The sequence below is a fragment of the Hydra vulgaris genome, chromosome 03, assembly GCF_038396675.1.
Source record: "Hydra vulgaris chromosome 03, alternate assembly HydraT2T_AEP".
NCBI classification, from domain to species: domain Eukaryota; kingdom Metazoa; phylum Cnidaria; class Hydrozoa; order Anthoathecata; family Hydridae; genus Hydra; species Hydra vulgaris.
The window spans coordinates 55,114,375-55,135,765 of NC_088922.1; the positions used below are offsets into that span (position 1 = coordinate 55,114,375).

The 21,391-nt window shown below is 26.7% G+C and overlaps 2 protein-coding genes across 6 annotated transcripts in view; one reads left to right on the forward strand and one right to left on the reverse strand.

Moving 5' to 3' along the window:
* The window catches only part of LOC100212925 (sodium/potassium-transporting ATPase subunit alpha-like), a 75,075-nt gene extending 58,500 nt beyond the window's left edge, over positions 1 to 16,575 (reverse strand). Inside the window, exons 1-2 of one of the 4 annotated variants that reach the window (XM_065793721.1) lie at positions 16,524 to 16,575; positions 743 to 844 (exon numbers count right to left, since the gene is read on the reverse strand). In XM_065793721.1, coding sequence (XP_065649793.1) covers positions 743 to 844; positions 16,524 to 16,526 — 105 coding nt within the window. In that variant the 5' untranslated portion in view covers positions 16,527 to 16,575. Of the gene's footprint in view, positions 1 to 742; positions 845 to 6,047; positions 6,981 to 16,523 lie in introns of those variants that run through there. The other 3 variants (XM_065793722.1, XM_065793720.1, XM_065793723.1) reach the window with 3 other exon arrangements.
* The window catches only part of LOC136078275 (uncharacterized), a 123,954-nt gene that overhangs the window by 9,785 nt on the left and 92,778 nt on the right, over positions 1 to 21,391 (forward strand). The window lies entirely within an intron of this gene.

A 21,391-nucleotide genomic window follows, 5' to 3' on the forward strand; every position in this document is an offset into this window, starting at 1 on the left:
TGACTTTAATAGGATCTGTATCCTATTTGCAACTCATATACTATTACTACTATTACTATTACTATATATATATACAGAATATTACATATATATATATATATATATATATATATATGTATAATATTATATATATACATATATAATATTATATATGTATATATATATATAGATATATATATATATATGTATATATATATATATATATATATATATATATATATATATATATATATATATATATATATATATATATATATATATATATATATATATATATATATATATATAATATAACTAAAATAATAAGTTAAATAATAACTAAAATAATATGTGTAAATGAAAATAATTTTGAACATTACTGTAAAAGAATATTAATTTTCAGGGATTCATATTTCCCAAGGCACCTGTTATATTAATTATATTGACCTAATGTTATTATTTATTATAATATTATAAATATACATAAAAAAAAAGAAACAATAAAATAAAATAGATTAAATATAAAAAATAATCTAGATAATGTGTATATATATATATAAATATATACATATATTTATATATATATATATATATATATATATATATATATATATTATATATATATATATATATATGTATATATATATATATATATATATATATATATATATATATATATATATATATATATATATATATATATATATATATATATATAATAGACTAAAGATTTATATCAAAACTGCTACTATTACTTTATTACCATTTCTAGCTCTTTTTTAAGATCCTCCACATAATTCTTTTTTGATACATTCCTTTTGTCAGGATTAGAGCCATTGATTTCAATTGGTAGATTGATTACAGCCTTAAAAATATAATAATAATTATCAACTTCTGATAACTTTATTTAAAAAAAAAGTTATTACACTTGTAAAACTTAGGATTATTATTGAGAAACAAACTTTACGTAAAATTTTATTAAAAAAAAAATATATAAGCTACAATGTACAAAAGTTTGTACATTGTAGCTTATATATTTATTACCATTATTATTATAACTATTACTACAACTACCATTTTTTTTTTTTTAATATTATTATTATTATTGGCATTAATAAAAATATAATCATTATTATTATCATTTTTATATAAATTGATAATATATTCTTAATTTTGCTAAGTAAAACAATCAAAACAATGATTAAAAAATCACAAAAGTTTATACATGCACTTGCATAAACTTTTTTTAATACATGCATATGTATGTAAAAATAAAATGCAAAATAAAATCAGCTTGTTTAAGAGTTAAATTAATTTAAAATATATTATTTTTTGTTTTAGTTTATTTTTCAAAAATTTAGTTAAAATTTTGGAAGTTTTTTATTTAAATTGTTTTTATCATCACACTGTACTACTTGCTTTGTTTCTTGTGGTGCTATAAAATTTGGTGTTTGTATTACTGTCATCATGTTTTAATAGATTATGAATTCTATCAGGAGTAAAATTGTGTTTCTTAAAAAACCTTGTTTATATTTCTTTAAAAACTGATTTACATTTTATTTTGAATAAAGATAAAAGTAGTAGTTTTAGGCTTTTAAATTGAAGGTTTTTTGTGATGTTTCATAAAGTTGTTTAACCACTATATTCTTCTTGTTTAATTTTCTGCACATTTAAATGGATATTAACTGTTTGATAGCATATTGAAATGCCAATTCCCTTGCTTGTTTACATGCTAAACCATAATTATTTTAGAGCTTTTTATAAGCTAGTCTTTTAACATCCTTTTCTCTTTTAAATAAAAACTTGTCTGACAGTAAAATTAGTTCTCAATCCTAGCTTGGACCTCAGTAATGATCCTTTTTTACAATTCTTTCTTTGGTAATTAAGGATGTGGAGTCCCTAAAAAGACTCCGGATTTGAAAGTCACAAAAAGATTATTTTAGCTTAGTTTATGGTATCCAGGAGCTCTAAAAATATAAATAAGTTTATGGAAAACTATTAGGAAAAAAATTAAGAATTTTAGGTTAGCAGAACAAATGTTTTTAAGCCCGGAGTCCTTAGATATAATGGCGGCAAGGACTCCGGGACTCCAGGACTCCGGGCTTAAAAACAATAAGTTTCAAGTCATTAAATCTCATGAATTTTTTTATTATGGCAGATAATAAGTCATTAAACATATTTAGAGCTTCTGGACACTACAGACTTGGAAAAAGTAGAGATATAAAGCCAGAGTCCTTTTGGGACTCCGCATCCCTGTTGGTAATACTGCATTTTATACTACACATATTTTAGCAACTTAGTTCTAATTATAAAACCATTTACTACTTGGAAAACACCATTACTAATACTTCTTCTCCTTGATTTCTATCTCTCCTCTTTTCTAATAATTACAAAACAATTTTGTCTTAAATAATCAGCAACAACTCTTAACATTTAAGTGCAAGAAATTTAAACAAAGAATCAATAGTACCTCTTTTAATTTGTTTAATACTGCCTTAAAAACACTTTAAATGGCAAATAATGATTTTTCCAAAGAAATCTTTTTTTTAAACTAAATTTTAAACTAACTATTTTTTTAATTAGAAATTATTGTATCTTATAAATTAATTGAGATCAGTATCAGGAATCATATTTTTTACAGTTTTCAGTTACGGTTTTACTGAGAGCATCAGGAATAACTATTACCTTGACAAAACAATTAATTTTACAAAGTTTAAAATACAAATATCCTTCAAAAAAATGTATTCTTTCAAAGCTGTGTCTGTTTAAACTTGTCCCAAAGCAGATATAAAAAATACAAGCAGCTGTATCCTTTACAGCTGCTTGTATTTTTTGTACCTTTTTGGATTTTATGTACATAAACTAAAGAATCTTTTCATATGGTTCTCATGATTAGGCACAAAAAAAAAGTTTAAATAAAAATGTTAATTTTACATGACCATTTTTTACTGAGCACTTATCAAAACTATATAAGATATAATATGTTCAATATTCCCAATTTCTGTGTAAGATCACCATTTCTTGTAGAGTCATATCCATCTGATCTTCATCAGCTCACCATCTGATCATCAATTATTTCCAGACATCAGACATCATTAACATTAATTGCTATATTTCACAGCCATACATCATAACACGGTAAGCGCATGTAGTGCATAACGTTTCCTTTTATTTTAATGACTAACCTATTATAATTGGATATAACTTGACTGAGGCAAACCTTACTCTTACCCTAAATGGTTCTTTTACTCCACCAGCTGATCTAGTTGTATCTCCAAAATAAATAAAAATTATCAACAAATTATATTTCCAGTATTTTCTACTTGCCCATTTATAACCCTTTTGATTTCCTTGAATTCTCAACCCCTTTCCAACATCTTTTCAACACTGAAATCTTAGTAATTAATTGTTCTTTCTCTGCAATCAAATATAAATTATTAACATAGAATAGATCCCATGTAAAATCAACACTGAACTCTTTAGAGAGAGTTTTTGACACAATAAAAAGCAAAGGACTGAGCAGTAAACTCTGACACACACCAATCTTTAGTTTGTTTTCATACATAGCTAGAATAACTGTTAGCATCCATTCTTTTATGCTTAAATACACTAAAACCTCCAATTCTCCAACACTCTTTTTTTTTGTACTCTATCAAAAGTTTTTTCAATGGCAACAATGCCGCAAATTACATATACTTTTCTAACAACCTTTTTTGAAATTGCCTTATAATAAATATTGGAATATACATTGTTCTATATATTCTAAATAAAAATGTTGTTTTCTTTCTTTAGGTAAAACCAAACTGCATACTATTGATAAACACACTGCTTCTTATTTTGTTGGCAATTGTTTTAACTAAACCAATCATTATAATCTAAATAAACTGATATATAATATATATATAACAATAACCAATATATAATAGCTTTAACCAAATTGATCATTATCATAGTATTTCTAACTAAACCGATCATTATTCTAAGAATTTAGGATGATACCTTGAAGTTCTTTTAATATAGTCAATATATACATTATTGGAAAGGTTATAAAATAGGCTGTTTAAAAAATTCCATAAGATGTTTATACTACAACCTTTAAGCATTGAAAGTAAAAAATTATTTGAAAACTACTAAACTTCATATTTGATGAAAAAAAAAAATTTAATTTCCTGATTTGTACTTTTTCAATATTTTGATACTTTTTAATCCATAGTGCTTACTAACTACCCTGAAAAGTGTTTCCGTCAACATTTGCAATAATGACGGCTAAAAAATTTTTTAAAAATTTATGATCTTTTAAACAAATAAAAAATGTCTTTGAATTAAAAAAAAACTTTTTTCACTCATCACACTGACAAAACTAAATCTTCCTTTAAAGCATGAAAAAGAAAAGTAAGTTTTGGTTGTTCTTGAAAAATAAAATTATTTTTAACATAAACTTTAAGCTTTTATAGTTTTAAAGTACATAAATAATTTAAGAGAACAATATTCTAAGTTGCATTACTTGAATCTATGAAGTTAAGTATTTAGCATAGCAGAAAACACTGCAAGCAATGTTCGAAAAATGTAAACATTTCTTACATTGAAAGAGAAATTGTAACTATTAAAACGAATAATAGTAAAATATAATATCAATTAAATTTATGTTATAAACAAATTACAACATTTAAAAATAAATGTTTGATTTGTGCAATTTATTAAATACAGAATTATATACACAAATTTTAATCTTAAATTTATATTGGGTTTTTTTTTTGTGCTTCCTTGAGAGTGGCAATTCTTCCTGTTATATTCTAATGAAGGCACAGCTCTAAAACTCAGTTTAATGGTTTAGAAGCCAGCTGGTAATAAGATGAAGATTTCTCTAACTCTCTGGTAGCTTTCAGAAATGCTGATTTCATAAAATATCAGAGTATAAATAGAACTATGTTGTGCATGGATGATGTCCTTGTTAGTGTTTTGGAGTGCATTGTTGTGGCAACATTAGGAGCCACAACAATGTGGCAATATTAGGAGTGATTAGGTTTCCAGACAACCCTAATCACTAGTTTGTGTTCAGCTTCTCCTTATTGTCCTTTAGGTTGTTCCAACATGCAATGATCTCTATAAATATTTTTTCTTTGGACTCTGGAGTAATCAAAAAATCCCAAATAATCTAAATTCAGTCATTTTTATTTTTTGAATTTCAGTTCGATACCTATCAAACTGAATTTTATCTTCAATATTTAACAAAACCTTGCTTGAGTTTTCTGACTTTTTCTGATAATGATAACAATTTTTGTTTTTTAATTTGGTGTCTTTTTACCTTAGTTTTTGCAACTTAATATCCTAATAACTCCAACCACTTTCACTCCAAGATTAGAGTTGGTTTTAGCCTGCGCTTAAATTGACTTTTAAAACTTTTAATCTTAATAATCCACAATTTAATACAAGTTATATAAGTGACTTTTGAAAATTAATTGAATATTAGCTCAAAGAAAAAGATTTATAGAGATCGTTTAGATCATAAAAAAACTGATCACTTTTGTTTATTTGTTTCAATGGAATTATTTATTTGCATTTGTTTTTTGATAGGGTATAAAAGACATAAATCACCGCTAAGAACATTTCTTTTTTTGTGTACTATGGCAGCATTTTGTCCTAATTAGACCAACATATTACACATGTATATATGCATATATACTTATATTTAGCTGTTCTCTATTTCTATATAACCTATTAAGTTAAATTAAAAATTTTTAAAGATCTACAAAATTAGGTCATTATTTTTAAAGCTACTTAAGTTATGAGTAAATGATGAATTTTAAAACACTTTTCTTTTATGGTTGGTTTAAAGATTGTTAAGAGAGATTTTTGTTTACTATTAGTTTTTTAATGAGGAATACATTCTTGCTGTTATGCTGCGTAAACTCATTCAACTTCTTTTTATTATATAAGCTCTAAAGTAATAAAAATAAAAAAATAATGTATTTAAAATAAAAAATAAATAGTAAATTAAAGGTAATTACAAATAAAGCTAAAATTTAATTTGACAAACATTATTAAAATATAATTCGTAAACTCAGTACTTGTACTAACATTCTAGAGCATCTTAATGATTGACCTTTAAATCTCCAAGGCTAATGGTACTTTTATGGCTAATGGTACCTCCCAATGGTACTTTTTTTTTGTGATCTTATGAAAGTTTTTAATTCTGTTTCACATAAAAGTTTCTAATGAAATTACCTTATAAACGTTTTATTACATATGAGCTAACTAGTGGGCAATTCAACATATATCTATAACAAGCAATGTTCCATAAAGTAGTGTCCAAGATCCTACTTTTTCATCGTTTATCAATGATATCAGTGACACATAAAATGAGCTTGACGTTAAACTTAAACTTTTTACTGATGGCATTAAACTATATTCACCTATGATATACGTGGTTCTCAGCCTGACCTTATCACAGCTCTTAATCGTTTGTACAAATGGCAAGTAAAAAATGTTTTGTTTGCACCATTACTAACCGGAATCAAAATTCAATTGATGACGTTTATATTATAAATGACCATTAACTGTTTTTGCTCATAAATCTGTTTTGATCTATAAAAACCGTATCATTCAACTACATTGTTCTACATGATACAATTTTATTATTTGATACAATTTTAAAATATGATCTTAACAGTTGTTTGATGAATACAATAGTATAAGTGGCTTTTGGTTCCTTCTATTATTTTTTAATTAAATAAATAAAACTAAAATTCTAAAATAAATATAAAACTAAAATGAAAACGTTTAGGATAGGTTTTGCTTGATTTTAGTGCCTTTGGTTAGTTGCGATGGATGTTGTTTATTTGTTTACGTTGACTCTCTTTCCCGTTCTAACTTCTATTCAAATGCTGTCCTTCAGGTCCGCAAATATCCTTTATTTGCGAGATTTCCTGGGGTTTGACAAGAGAACCTTTGAGGACCTCAACTTGAGGTCCTCAAAGTTAAACTAAAATAAGTTGCAAAACAAGGGCGGGTAATTAAAAGTAAACAAAAGCAAACCATCTTCAAGTTGAGGCTGGTTTACTTTAAGTTGCCCTTATGTAGCAACTTATTTTAGTTTAACTTTGTAATTTATTTATCTTTTAGAATGAATATGTAAGTCGATATAGTCTGTAGTATATTATAAATTTTTATATATATATAATACATAATATATATATATATATATATATATATATATATATATATATATATATATATATATATATATATATATATATATATATATATATATATATATATATATATATATATATATATAAACCTATACCTATAGTATCACTTACGGGGACAGATTTTACAAAAAAACGAACACTTACAGGAACATTAGCATTATAGGGGACATTTTAGTGTACCCGTTAATTTTTTGTCCCTGAAAACACCTTTTTTTTGTAAAAAAAAAATGTTCCCGAAAGCAACTTTTATAGAGAACGAAAAGTGCATACATCGACTATCAAATAGCCTGACTCGCAGCGGAGTGCTGCTACATCGATTGAGGGTTTGGTTTGAGTCAGAATCAAGGTCAGGCTTATGGTTAGGGTTACGGCAAGGTTTAAATATGGTGATATTACTGTAATTAATCGGTTTTGTAAATAGATGAAAATAAAAATGAGATATAATAAATAAATAAAAATAACAAAAATAAAAATAAATATTAAATTTGTTTTTATAATGAAAAAACAAATTTAAATACGTATAAATAAAAATAAAAGTATGATAAAAATTAAAAAATAGTTATATTTATAATAAAAATAATACAGAAAAAGGGAAAAAAACAAAACAAAACGGGAACAAAAAAACAACAAATCGAGAACAAAAAAAAGACGTCCCCCTAAGCGCCGACTAGGAGTGTAAATATATATATGTTTATATATATATATGTATATATATGTATATATTTATATATATAAATATATATATATATATATATATATATATATATAAATATATATATTTATATATATTAATAGAAAATCACTTGACAAAAATTTTTTTTTTTTTTTGTCAAGTGATTTGTTACTTGTTTGTTAAGTGATTTTCTACTAATATATAATTGCTCTGTTCTTTTAAGAACATTGAGCACTCTATTGTGTAGAATACTTTTTAAAGTTGTTTAAATATATATATATATATATATATATATATATATATATATATATATATGTATATATATATATATATATATATATATATATATATATATATATATATATATATATATATATATATATGTATATAGATATATATATATATATATATAATATATATTATATATATATATATATATACAAACACACACACATATATGTATATATGTATATATATGTGTGTGTGCGTGTGTACAAATAAAACGTAAATATAAACAAAAGCGCCATGTCATCAATCCTCGATCGCTCCGTACTGTAATAAAGCCAAAAAAATATTTCCAATAAAATTAAATTTTGCGAAGAACACAAGAATTGGATTGTCAAAATGAGGCGACGTCTCATGTGTTCAGACAATGGTCAAGTTATTAGTTTGCAGCACCCAAAGTCAGTATTCTAACTTTAAATCTTTCTATCATGATTTTATTAAAATATTAAAATAATAATTAACTGATTTAAAGTTTTCTTTTTCGTATATTACTTTCTTGGGGCTGTCCGTTTATTATGTTACCAAAATAAGAGGAGGAGTGGTTTGAATTTTTATGATTGAATTTTTTATGAATTTTTTCTATTCTTGTTATTATTAACTTAAGCAGTGTAAAAATAACTCTTAATACAATTGATAATTATTGATAAATTACTTTAACAAATAGTTATTTTTATAACTTTTTATTTCAAATCAACTCTTATGCTCAAATTTGTTTTAAGTATATCTTGAGGTTTTTGTTGTCTTTTATTAAGTTGTATCATATTTTTTTGTTTTTAGACTTTTGTTGATTAAATAAAAAAATATATATATTTCAAATAATTTTTAACGGTATTATAAAAAATTTATGTAATAAAATAACTGCTTGTAATGTAAAAATATGATGTAAACTGCGGCTTAGTGAAAAGACTACTGTTATCTTGACTTGGACTGTTATAAACCAACTTACAGGAAGAGAAAAAAAGAAGCATACTTGTTTACCACAAAAATTAATTTCTGATAAAAAAATTATAACAAGTGAAACAAATATATGTCAAGAATTTAACAGATATTTTGTTAATGTAGGCCTCTCTCTTGCTTCTAACACTACGCAGCCAAATAAAACATTTAATAATTTTTGGGAGAAAAACCCAACACTAGTATAGATAATGAAAAGATAACTAAACTTGAATTTAATTAAACAATTATTGAACTTAAACGCAACAAGTCATGTGGATATGATGGTATTTCCAGTAATGTAGCTATTTATGTTATTGACAGCATTAGTAAACCATTATTTTATTTAATATCATCTTCATTTGAAAACAGTATATTCCCTGACAAACTTAAATTAGCCAAAATTAATCCCATTCTCAAAAAAGGTGATTGCAATAATGTTTCTAACTACCGACCTATTTCTCTACTCCCAGTTTTTTCAAAAGTATATGAGAGAGTAATTTATGATAGAGTTAATAAGTACTTTACATTAAACAATTTATTATACAAAAATCAGTTTGGATTTCAAAGCAATTGCTCTACTGAACATGCTATTATTAAACTTGCTGACAAAATGTATAAGTCGTTTGATAGTGATGAACTGGTATTAGGAGTTTTTATTGATCATTCCAAGACCTTTGATACAGTTGATCACAGTATTTTACTTTCCAAGTTAAAATATTACGGTATAATAGGCTCAACATTTAAGTGGACTCAAAGCTACTTGTCTAACAGAAAGCAATTTGTATTAAAAGAAAAGCCATGAGCCCGTGATATTACGTGTGGAGTTCCTCAGGGTTCAATCCTAGGATCATTATTGTTTTTAATATACATTAACGATATGCATAAAGCTTCCTAAAAAATATCTACAATTATGTATGCTGACGATACAAGTTTATTTTTTAATCATCTTGATGCAAAGACTTTGTTTGAAACTATGAATATTGAACTCAAAAATTTTAACCTCTGGTTCATAGCAAATAAATTATCCCTATATTATGAAAAACTGCCTTTACTCTTTTTCATAAAAAAAAACAATCAATTAATCTGCCTAAACTGTTTATTAATAACAATAAACTTAAACGTGAAAAATACACAAAATTTTTGGGAGTACTTTTTGATGAAAATTTGTCATGGAGAACCATATTGGTCTTCTTGAAACAAAGGTGTCCTCTGTAATAGGTGTTTTGTATAAGTCAAGACCTTTTCTCGATAGTAAATCACGTAATATGCTTTACTTTAGTCTTGTACATAGTCTGCTTTTGTACGCAAATGTTGTATGGGCCAGCACCCATAAAACCAAATTGCTAAATTTGCAAAGTTTGCAAAACCATGCATGCAAAGCAATTAATTATTTAAATAGGTTAGTAAACCCGGCCCCAGTGATGAAAAGTATGATGGTTCTAGATATTGAGAGACTTAACACATTACAGATATTAATTTTTATGTATAAATATAAAAACAATCTACCAAGCGTTTTTTCAGATAATTTCTTGATATCATTTTCTGAAAAATATAATCTGCGTTCAAATACCAGGTATGATTATCACCAAGGGTAAATTAAATCACCGCAGTCAAGTTTTTTAATTACAAACCGTGGTCCATCAATATAGAATCATTTCCAAAATAAAAATATTAAAGACCTAAAAAGCATTTCATCGTTTAAACGACAAACTAAAATGCATCTCCTTAATTCCTGACATATATTATAGTTTACAGTATTTGCTTTCAGATTTTTTTAAATTTTTTTCTTCTTATTTTTTTTTTTTCTTATGTGTTTTAATTTTTTTTTTTGTTTTTAATTTTTTATACTAAAAATAAAATATATATATATATATATATATATATATATATATATATATATATATATATATATATATATATATATATATATATATATATATATAAACTGAAAGTTGTCTAGGGGAGAGGGAGGTCAAGACAAGTTGACGTTAACAATGTTACTTTTTTAAATCTAATTAATTAAAGATAGGAAAATTCGCAGCGTTTGCAGTTATGTGCTTCATTATTTTTTAAAACCTTTCATATTTAGCGGCTGCAGCGCAGTGGTTATAGCGCTTGCTTTATAGAAGCAGGAGATCCAGGTTCGAAACGAGTTCTGGACAAACTTTGGCATGAACTTCCTTGTTAAATGCACCTCCGCGGTGCTATGTGACAAGACCGTTAGGTCTTCTTGGGGCACCTTAATAAATAAAAAAATAAAAAAAATATTCCTACTTTTTAAAAACCGCGTTGTGCTTTAAAAAAAACCTGAAACATACAGATCTAAATAAGCACACATAAGATGTTTACACATAACACTATTATTTTTTCAAAGTTATTGTTGGTTAGTCTGCTGTATAAAAAAATAAGATTCATTTAAGGACATAGTCTACATTATACACTATTTATACCAGGGGTCCTACATGCGGTTCGCAAGTCCTCGTATAGTTCTTTCGATGCCAAGATGCGGCTCTTCAGCTCCATGCACAAATATTAATATAATATTGAAGTAAAGATGTTAGTAGGCTTTAAAAACTGAAAAATTTTGTAAATTGTAAATTTTTGGCTTTTCGGTCTCAAAAGGTTGCCGACCCCTGGTTAATAAAATTTATTAAGTGCAGTTTTTATTTTACTAGACTCTACTAGAAACAATTGCCTAACACTGTGAAATTTAATTAGGTTTAATGTTAAAATGAGGAGGATTGGCATATTGATGCGTTTTATTAATTAGAAATATGTTCATAATTTAAATGTGTAAGGTGCATTCATTTTTGTGAACCCTTTAATCTTTTTCTTGTTCAGAATAAGCCTTTGTAATTATAAACTCGAAATATGTTCCGCGTTAAATGTTTTATTTTTTTTTAATACCTTTTACTTTTATTCACATATTGTTCAGAGCATTTTTTATTTTAAATGGTTACATTCATTTGAAATATGGTCATTAGTTAAACTTTGAATAAATATTTTTCTAAACATTTTAACTTTAATCGCATTTTTTTATTAGTTAAAAACTAGTCTATTTATAATATAAGTTTTATATTTTTTATTTTAATTTAATTTTTATAGGGAGGTAGGGGGGTGTTTAATCGAATGTTGGCGTAATTTTATAAGGGGTCTCTGGAAGTTTGACAAATTGTTGACAAGAGTGAGGGGGAAAGAAAAAATTGCCAAAAAATTATCGACGTAATTGATAAACAGTCCCCTTCCTTATTTGCGGAGACTTATTTTTATAGACATTAAAAATACTTTTTTATTTTTATAAAAAGCGGGGTGGAGGGAAGATTTTTTTTCAGCTTTTTACTATTTATTTTTTACAACGCCTTATTTTTATTTTTTTTAGGTGCCTAAGAAGTCATAACTGTCTTGTCACAGAGCACCGCGGAAAAGAATTTAACTAGGAAGTTCATGCCTCCTTTCTTACCAATGGCTCAAAACAAGCACAGAGCTCGCTTCGAACCCTAGATCTCTTGCTTCTAAAACAAGCAATCTAACCACTGCACCACGGCTGCTAAATAAAGGTCTTTCTCCAGTACAATTAGTTACAGGGACAACGTTGATAATTATTGATTCAAAGTTTTTAGATCAAAATATTTGGAATATTTTAATCTAAAAACTTTGACTATCTTCGATATCTGCTAGAAGAAAGCTGTAAAGATAAAATGTACAAACGAGTCTGTAGACTCCTTTGTGATGAATGAGTCAACTTCAATGAATAGCCATACAACTTTTATAAGTCAAGCTTATATGTCTGCCGGCTCATTTGTTGCACATTCTTAAACCTTTAAATGTTGTTGAATTTTGTTGAATATAGAAATATACAAAAAAAAATTTTTTCTAAATTATGTACGGTGGGGGGGGGGGAGACGATCGTCTTCACCCCAATTCCCCCCCCCCCCCCCTCCTTCCTTACTTCTTTCCTCTCTATGGATCCACTTTTTTTTGAAAATTCTTAATTTCAACTTTTTAAAAACTAATTCTATAAAAAAAAAGATTTCATGTTGCATAATTTACATTACATTAAAAATTCTAACTTTTACAATTTGTTAACGTTTTTCTTCTTTTCATTTTGTGCAACACTCGATTTTTATACAAAATATGTTTTGAAGAATTTTTAGTCACGACAGCATGCGTTTCTTGATTTTATTTGAAATTGATAACTTTACTCTTAAGAAAAGGTCCAAAATCATATTGTAAATGTAACTGAATTTGCTCTAGCTGCTAAATTTGAGTCTCTTTCCATCATCGTAAGATTGATTCTCTTTGTCTTTTCTACAGATACTATCATTGTTACTGTGAGCTATGGTTTCTTATATATCAACCAAAACTCAATCTCTACTTGTAAAAATCGCATCCTTTTACTGTATCTGTCCTTTCATACTTTAAAAACTTTTATTTATTTTATTTTATTATTTAAATTTTTGTATTTTTATTGCACAACAATGCTTTAGAATTCTCTCTCGTCTTCACGTTTTCTGTACAAATAAGATATTTTTAAGTCTTCTGTCAACCGTTTTGGTAAATCCCAATTTAAAAAGTGGTTGCTTGTAGTCTTGTTGGGAGTAAGTTATTAAAAAAAAAAGGAAGAAAGTGATTTCAATATATTAGTAAAGGAACTTTACTAACTGCTTATTTATGCTAAAAAATCAACAAAATATAGAGCAACTGTATTACGTAATTAAAATTGATTTAGAAACAATGCGACGTTAAAACAGTTAACTGCGCTAGCTTCGATCAAAATCAAACCATTTTGTTGCATTCCATTGTAACGTCCAAACATACAATTAGCTCTGCACTTATTAAAAATTGTTTTAAAAGTTTTTTAACAACGTTTTTTACCTTAAACCTCTTCTTAAAGATTTCACAAGCGTTTTAAAAAAATCTTAGAAAACACTCTATAGGCTGACAATCTTCAAGATACCAATAATAGTTGCATTAAGCACCTGTAGAAGCCGTGGCGTAGAGGCTAAAAAGTTTGCATTAGAAGAAGGAGATCCGGGGTTTAAGGCAAGCTAATCCATTTTAATTCATTGTGGTCAACAAAGTCTTATACTCAACATATCATCAACGGATTAAACTTTGATCTTTTCAAATCTTTATTTAGATACGAATTTGGATTGTATATTTAATGGACGGTAAAAATAAATACAGATAATATGTAATCTGAATACTAAAAAAATTCCAAACTTTAAAAGTTTTTAGTTTTAATAATACTTGTTTTTTAATTTAAATGAAATTAATATAGTGATATGAAAGAAATTAAAATAAACAAATAAATAAAATTTACAAAAAAAAAATTAAAAAAATGATAATTAGTTCTTTCCAATGATTCAATTCAATTGGTTTTTGCTCCATATCATTATGTAAGTTCGATCCCCACCACGTCCCTGGTAGTACCGCGCTCAACTTGTTTCTCCGCGCTGCGGCCTTGTTCCTCAAGGTTCGTGTTTCGAAGTTATAGAGTTGAGAGGGTTATAACCACTATTAAGTAGCCTCCTCATCTGTAGTGGCCTTCTCGGCCTTGAGGAGGTGAATAACAAAAAAAAAAAAATAATAAAAATAAAAAACTATTTAAAACCTTTAGACAAAAAAAAATGTCGATAATAATTTTTTCTTGCTAATATGGTCCTACAAAAAAATATATCCGATGTCCAACTTTTAACTAAATTTGGGCTATCATAGACTAAAATTTCAGCATCATTAAAAACTTTCGATAAATGTTTGTAATCCACACCCTTGTTTTAATCAGAAACCACGTTTTTGAGATATTTTAGCGTTACATTGCGAAAATATAAGAACCCAAAAATGCGATTTAAAGCTACTGAATCAAGTCGAAGTTTAGGCATACCTTATAAAATGTCCTATAATAACCAAAATAATACCTCTTACAATCTGAAAAATTGTCAAACTTTATATCTGGACCTCGGAGGTATAGGACATCATCTCCATTTTTTTTCCCAAAATGACATTATAAATACAAAAGTTTTATTTTTTCTGTGAAAAAAATATTTATGTAACTATTCAAGGAAATTTAAATAAAAAAACCTGGCTGGAATTTTTTTTAATGAAATAAATACATTAAATATTCAATTAAAAATTGTTATTCTGCTCTACTGTAAAATTAACAAAATGGAAATGATGTCCTATACCTCTGAAGTGCAGATATATTTAAAAAATTATATCAAAATCTGAGATGGTTGAGTAGGGCTGATTTCTGAAATTAGATCGTTTAGCATAGAATGACCCACATTTAGCTATCAAATAAATGCAAACTTGTACTTAAGTTATAGTTAGCTACAATAATATAATAATAATATTGTTAGCTAAAAAAGTGTGTATACACACTACAGCTCTTTAGCAAGCGATATTAACTACCTATAGGTTTATAGTTATATTTTAGCAAGCTACAAAGTTACAATATATGTAGCTATCAACATTGTTATTTAAAAACTGTCGCAATAAATGGCTAACCACCAAGTAATTAAAGAATTGTCGTTATGAAGTAGCTGGAGAAAAAGCTACAATATGCAGCTATTGATATATCGTAGCCATCGACTATCTTTAGAACTATCGTTATGTCGTACGATCTGTAGCTATCAATATATTATAATAGTATTGCTAGCTACAAAAGTGATGTTTGTAGCCATAGACTATTTTAGATTTGTCAATATGTTGTAGCTAGCTAAAATGCTACGATATGTAGCTAACGATATATCGTAGTAATATCAATAGCAACAACGTTACGATATCTAGGTAATAAAATTGTAAATCATAATAATAAAATTGCAATGTTGTAAGTTCATTAATTATCATAAATATATTAGATCCAAATCTATAAACTTAATTTTTTAAGAAGTAATAAAACTCACTCAAAAATCGCTATAAAACTTGCTTGTTGCTAGTTAGCCGTTAGCTTATTTCATACCCGGGGTATTATTAAACATAAACCCTTTATTTCATTATTAAATCAATTTTAGCATATCTACTCTCATTATTCAGATATAAAAGTTTAATAAATGTAATTTATTAAAATTTTTAACACTGTTTTTTGTGCTTTTTAACTTTCCTTTATTTTTAATATTCAATAATGTCCGTTGAGTAAAAAACACAACATGCCATCATTGGGTTTTTCTTTTTCTTATATTTATTTTATAAGATAAATGCAATTAAAAGGTTTTATCCATAATTTATTCATGTAAAACAGTTTTAAAGATATCAGGTATCTTTTAAAATCTTTTTTTTAATTTATGAAAGACGTTTATTTACATAGTATATTACAAAGTATAAAAAAACTTTTTTTTTACTTTTTATACACGATCTGCTCTTCCTACTCGTCATAGTAAAAATAAAAACAGATAAAAAAAAAAAGAATGGTTCATAAACAAAGAGATTAGCGTATTTACCATTTTAGTTGCTTTGTCTTTTGAACTCAAACTCACTTAATCCTTTATATTAAAAAGGTTAGGAAGCCGAAGCAAGCTAAAGTATAGCTTTTAATACCTAAAGTAAAGCCGACGTATGGCTTTTAATTGGAAAACAATAGTTTTTATTGGTAAAACCACTGAAATTAGTAATATTTTCAAGAAATGACGCATGTTAATATGATTAATTAAAAAATAATTTATTCAAAACTGGAGTTGGCATGCAATAAATACTTTAAACTTTTGTTTATCTTAAAATATTGGATAATACTTAAATACAAATTACATGTGAGGATAACAAACATTAAAATGATAATATAGAACAATAAAACTACAAGTAAACATATAAACACAACAATATAAATAATAACTACGCATAAATTGAAAGCGGACATAATTTCTAGTTTATTATTATACACATACTTTTCACTCGATCAGGGTTAATTTAATAAGGGTTGAGAACATATTGGTCATTGGTAAAATGCGGAAAAACGGAATGCATAAATCGGTAAATTGGCAACGGATAAAATGCGGGAATAAAGTGCGAAAAATAGGGTTAGGGACTTGGAGGCTTCAATGTATACATCAAGTTATTTAGAAAAAACATGCAAAAGTATGCTGCTACATCGACTGAGGGTTTGGGTTGCGGCAGCGGGGTTGGGATAAATTTACGCACTTTATTCCTGCATTTCATTTGTCGTATTTCCACATTCCGCATTTAACTCCCAACCAAAATTACTGTAAAGCAATAACAATTCATTTTAAAAATTGTAAAACTATTTACAATTTTTAAAATGAATTGTTATTGCTTTAATTTAATTGCTCACTTGCGGTTGACAAGTGTAAATTTAAAGTAAAACTTAGCGGGTAAAACTAAGTTAATTTAAAGTAAAACGTCGCAGCATAATTAAAAAACTAAAAATTAATAGCCTTCACAAATATTGTTTAAAAAGGATGTTGGTGGTAAGCATCTTTTTTTTTTTTTTAAACCAGAGCTTAATAATTTTTTTTTATCAATTAATACGCTTCGGTAATTTTAGACATATTTGTGGCATTTTTTAGGAAAATGAATATCTAATTTTTTATTATTGTTGTTTATATGTTTTCATTTGCTATATATTTTTTCAAAGATATTTACTTTCAAATTTAGTGATGTAATGTAAAATAAAACGGTCCTCGTTGGCTAATATTTTCCGACTGCCATATACAGACAAAATACGGGAGATGAGGGGGGGGGGGGGGAGATGCATACCCCCATCCTCGCCCCTGGATCCGTCACTGCATATTTAGGATAAGCATTTTTTTAGATTATTGAATAAATTTTGGCATTATTTGGCATTTTGTGGATATGCTTTTAGCATTTTTAGCAATCAAAATGTAAAATTTCAGTCTGATTAGCTCAGACCGTTGTTAGACGAAAAATATTTGTTTTTTACAAATGATGCGTTAATAAGGTTAAAATTGTTTTTAAATTCGAAATACAGTAAAAAAATAATTCGCTATATATAATTCTAGAAATATTAAAGCGTATTCAACAAAATAAAGTAAACTATAGTTTGTTTTGTTGAACGCGCTTTAATATTTATGGAATTTTCTATAGCGAACTTATTGCCTCATTAAACATTACAAACCAACTATGAAAGTTTTTTCCAGCATTTTTTGTTTTAGAATATTTTTTTTCAAGAATTCAATTGAAAATGTCTGAAGTTGATTTATTGAACAAACGAAAGAACTATAGTTCTTTCATTTGGTCAATAAAATTTTTTTGAAGCGAATGTCAAATTATAAATCGCATCTTAAACAGACGCTTGTGAAGCTGCGTACGACTACTTTTGACTATGTCTGAATCAACAAATAAAAAAATTTTCCGTTTTGTAATGCTCAAAATTGACGCAAATTCGCTCCACGTAATGCGAATTTATAATTAAATTAAAAAAAAAAAAAAGTAATGTGCAGTAAATTATTAAAAAAACATTAAAATGTTATTTAAACGAAAAGATGCTTGTGAGATGTTCCGAGTTCGATCCCCACCACGTCCCTGCAACTAAAGTAATACCGCCCTCAACTTGTTTCTCCGCACAACGGCCTTGTCGTCAAGTTTAATATTTCGGAGTTATAGAGTGGAGAGAGAGGTGTAGCCGCAACTAAAGTAGCCTCCTCGGCTGTAGCGGTCTTCATGGCCTTTTGAGGTGAATTTAAATAAATTCAAAAGTTCTTTCAGGCCGTTAAAAAAAAAAAGCGTCTAATGTTTGCGACGTAATAAAAGAATAAAATTGCAAAGAAGAAAAACCTAGGACATGCCAGTAAATCAAGGATCGAGGCCGCGTCCCAGACTAATCCTGCCCATCGAAAGGGTGGGGAAAGAGGGGGGGGGGGGGCTTAAGTATACTAGTGTGTACAAAGGGGGAGGGAGAAGAACCATGCTTTTACTGCATACGTACTTTATGGATGGCCCTTTAGACAACTTACTGGAGTAAATTGTCTTCATCGTCACAGCACATAATGGTTTCATCATGTCTCCTTCAAATTATAAGTAATAATGTGAAAAAATTATAAATTATCTCGAGTCCGTATTTTAGTTTCAATCCCTAGTTCAATCTTCAAATATTAGCAGGGGCTTACTGAATACTAAAGGAAATATTTAAAATAAATATTTAATGCAATTATTTATCTAAAATCAATATTAGCAGCGATAAGTTTAATCAAACTTTAGAGCTATAAAAATTTTGATAATAATTTTCATAGTTATTTTAAAACTGAAAGGTTTGAAGTAATTCTGCAACAGAGCTGTTTAAAACAGAATGACATAATAAACAAACACAAAAAATAGAACTGATGCATTAGGTAAAATAGAACTGATGCATTAAGTAAAAAAAAAAAAAAAAAAAATTCTGCTGAGTTAGCTGCGTTAGAGTAATCAACAATATTACTTTGTTTGATATTAAGTTTTTTAATGCAGTTTTTCTGGTTATAGTTAATTTTTATATGTTTAATTATGTGTTAATTAGGAATTTCTTTTTTATATGTTTTGTATATGTTTAAATATGTATTAATTAGGAATTTCTTAAACTTGCATAAAAGCATAAATTAGTGTTGCAATGAAAGCTAGCACTTTTTTCTTTTTGTGTAACCTGAGTGAAGGCATTATTTTTTTCCTGCAGATACTCTGGCTCTGGGGACAATAGTTGAAGGTTGTTTGGTATCTACAAATTCACCAGGAGGAAAATAATATCAGGTTTCATGAAGCAATGGAGTAATAAATTAAGCATATTGTTACAGGCAATACTTTATCTCAGGGATTCTTCTTGTACCAAAGACAAAAAAAAAGTTATTTTGATACACTTCAATAACAATTTTTTGAAGCAAACATCAACATTACCACTTTATGCAGTTTGTGGAATTTTAATGAAATCTGATTTTCAGGTGTTTAAAGCAAATAACATAATTTGCAGGTGTAGCATTAAACGCTCTTTAAAATGGGTTGTTAACAATTGAAAACTAATTAGAAGTTTAGTAATTGTGTCAATGTAGTAATTGTTGGAATTTCTGCCACCATTTGGTGTCAAGAATTCCAGCTAATTAGTTTAGTCTACCTGAATGGAGTAGTTTAAACAATTAATTTTATTAATTAATGTTTAGTTGTTCAAAAAAGTAATATTTCCGAAAAATATCTGCAGCATGTTACCTAATGTGCACTATAAAAGATAAAAATAAATTTAAATTTTTTTGGTTAAAAATTATTTTTAGGGTTGCTCAATACCCTTGTACATTTAAGAGGTCCCTGATATATAATATAAGATTTTTCATAAGTATGTCTTGCTAGGTCTCAAATGAAGCAAAATTGTATAAAAATTTCAAAAATAATAATTATTTTACAAAAGACATCTGAAAAATATATATAAATTAAAAAATCTTGTAACAAAGCACTTATTTCATTTTTAACTAAAAAATCTCATTTATAAATATAAAATCATTAAAAAAAATGTTTATTACTTTTGAAATTTTTATATAATCTTTTGGTACTCAATATGACAAATTCTTTTAAAAAAATTTTTTATTAACATTAGGGACCTATTAAATGTTTAACGGTCTTGAGCTAAAAATATTTGCTATTTAAACCCAATGTAATTTTATACAATAAACATTAAGTTGCATGTTGCAGATACTTTTCAAAAATATTGTTTTTTTAACTACAATATTAATGGTGTTCACATTTTAGTGTTTGATGAACAGCATTACACTTGTTATTTACAATGTTGAACATTTGCAATGGCTATAACATAAGGCTGTTTAATAACTCATTTTTCCAACATACTTTAAATGTAAGAGATAAGTATATATTTTGGTTTTTGAGGCATATTGGCACAAACACAACTAACTGCTAGATTTCAAAACACAGGTTTGCACTTGTTATTAGCAAAATTGATCAATCAAAGGTACAAATGCTGGAACATTTTAAGTACCATCTAATCCTGCTTCATCAAAATCATATCATTCATTCAGAATCACTGTAATGATTTGGCAACCTCAAAGTTAAAAGCAAATATTACAACTTTTTACAAAAAGGCAGTTCAAAATTTTTTTTCACTAAAAAACACTCAAAAAGTCAATGTCTTACAGTTAAAGGCCAATGATTTGGTGCATATAAGAGGCATGAAAAACTAAACCAAGATGGTGAGGCCAAAACGTCAAAGCAATTGTAGAAATGCCTAACTGGTTTCTGGTATATATATATATATATATATATATATATATATATATATATATATATATATATATATATATATATATATATATATATATATATATATATTTGTATATAGTTTTTACAAAAGAATTCTATATAATAA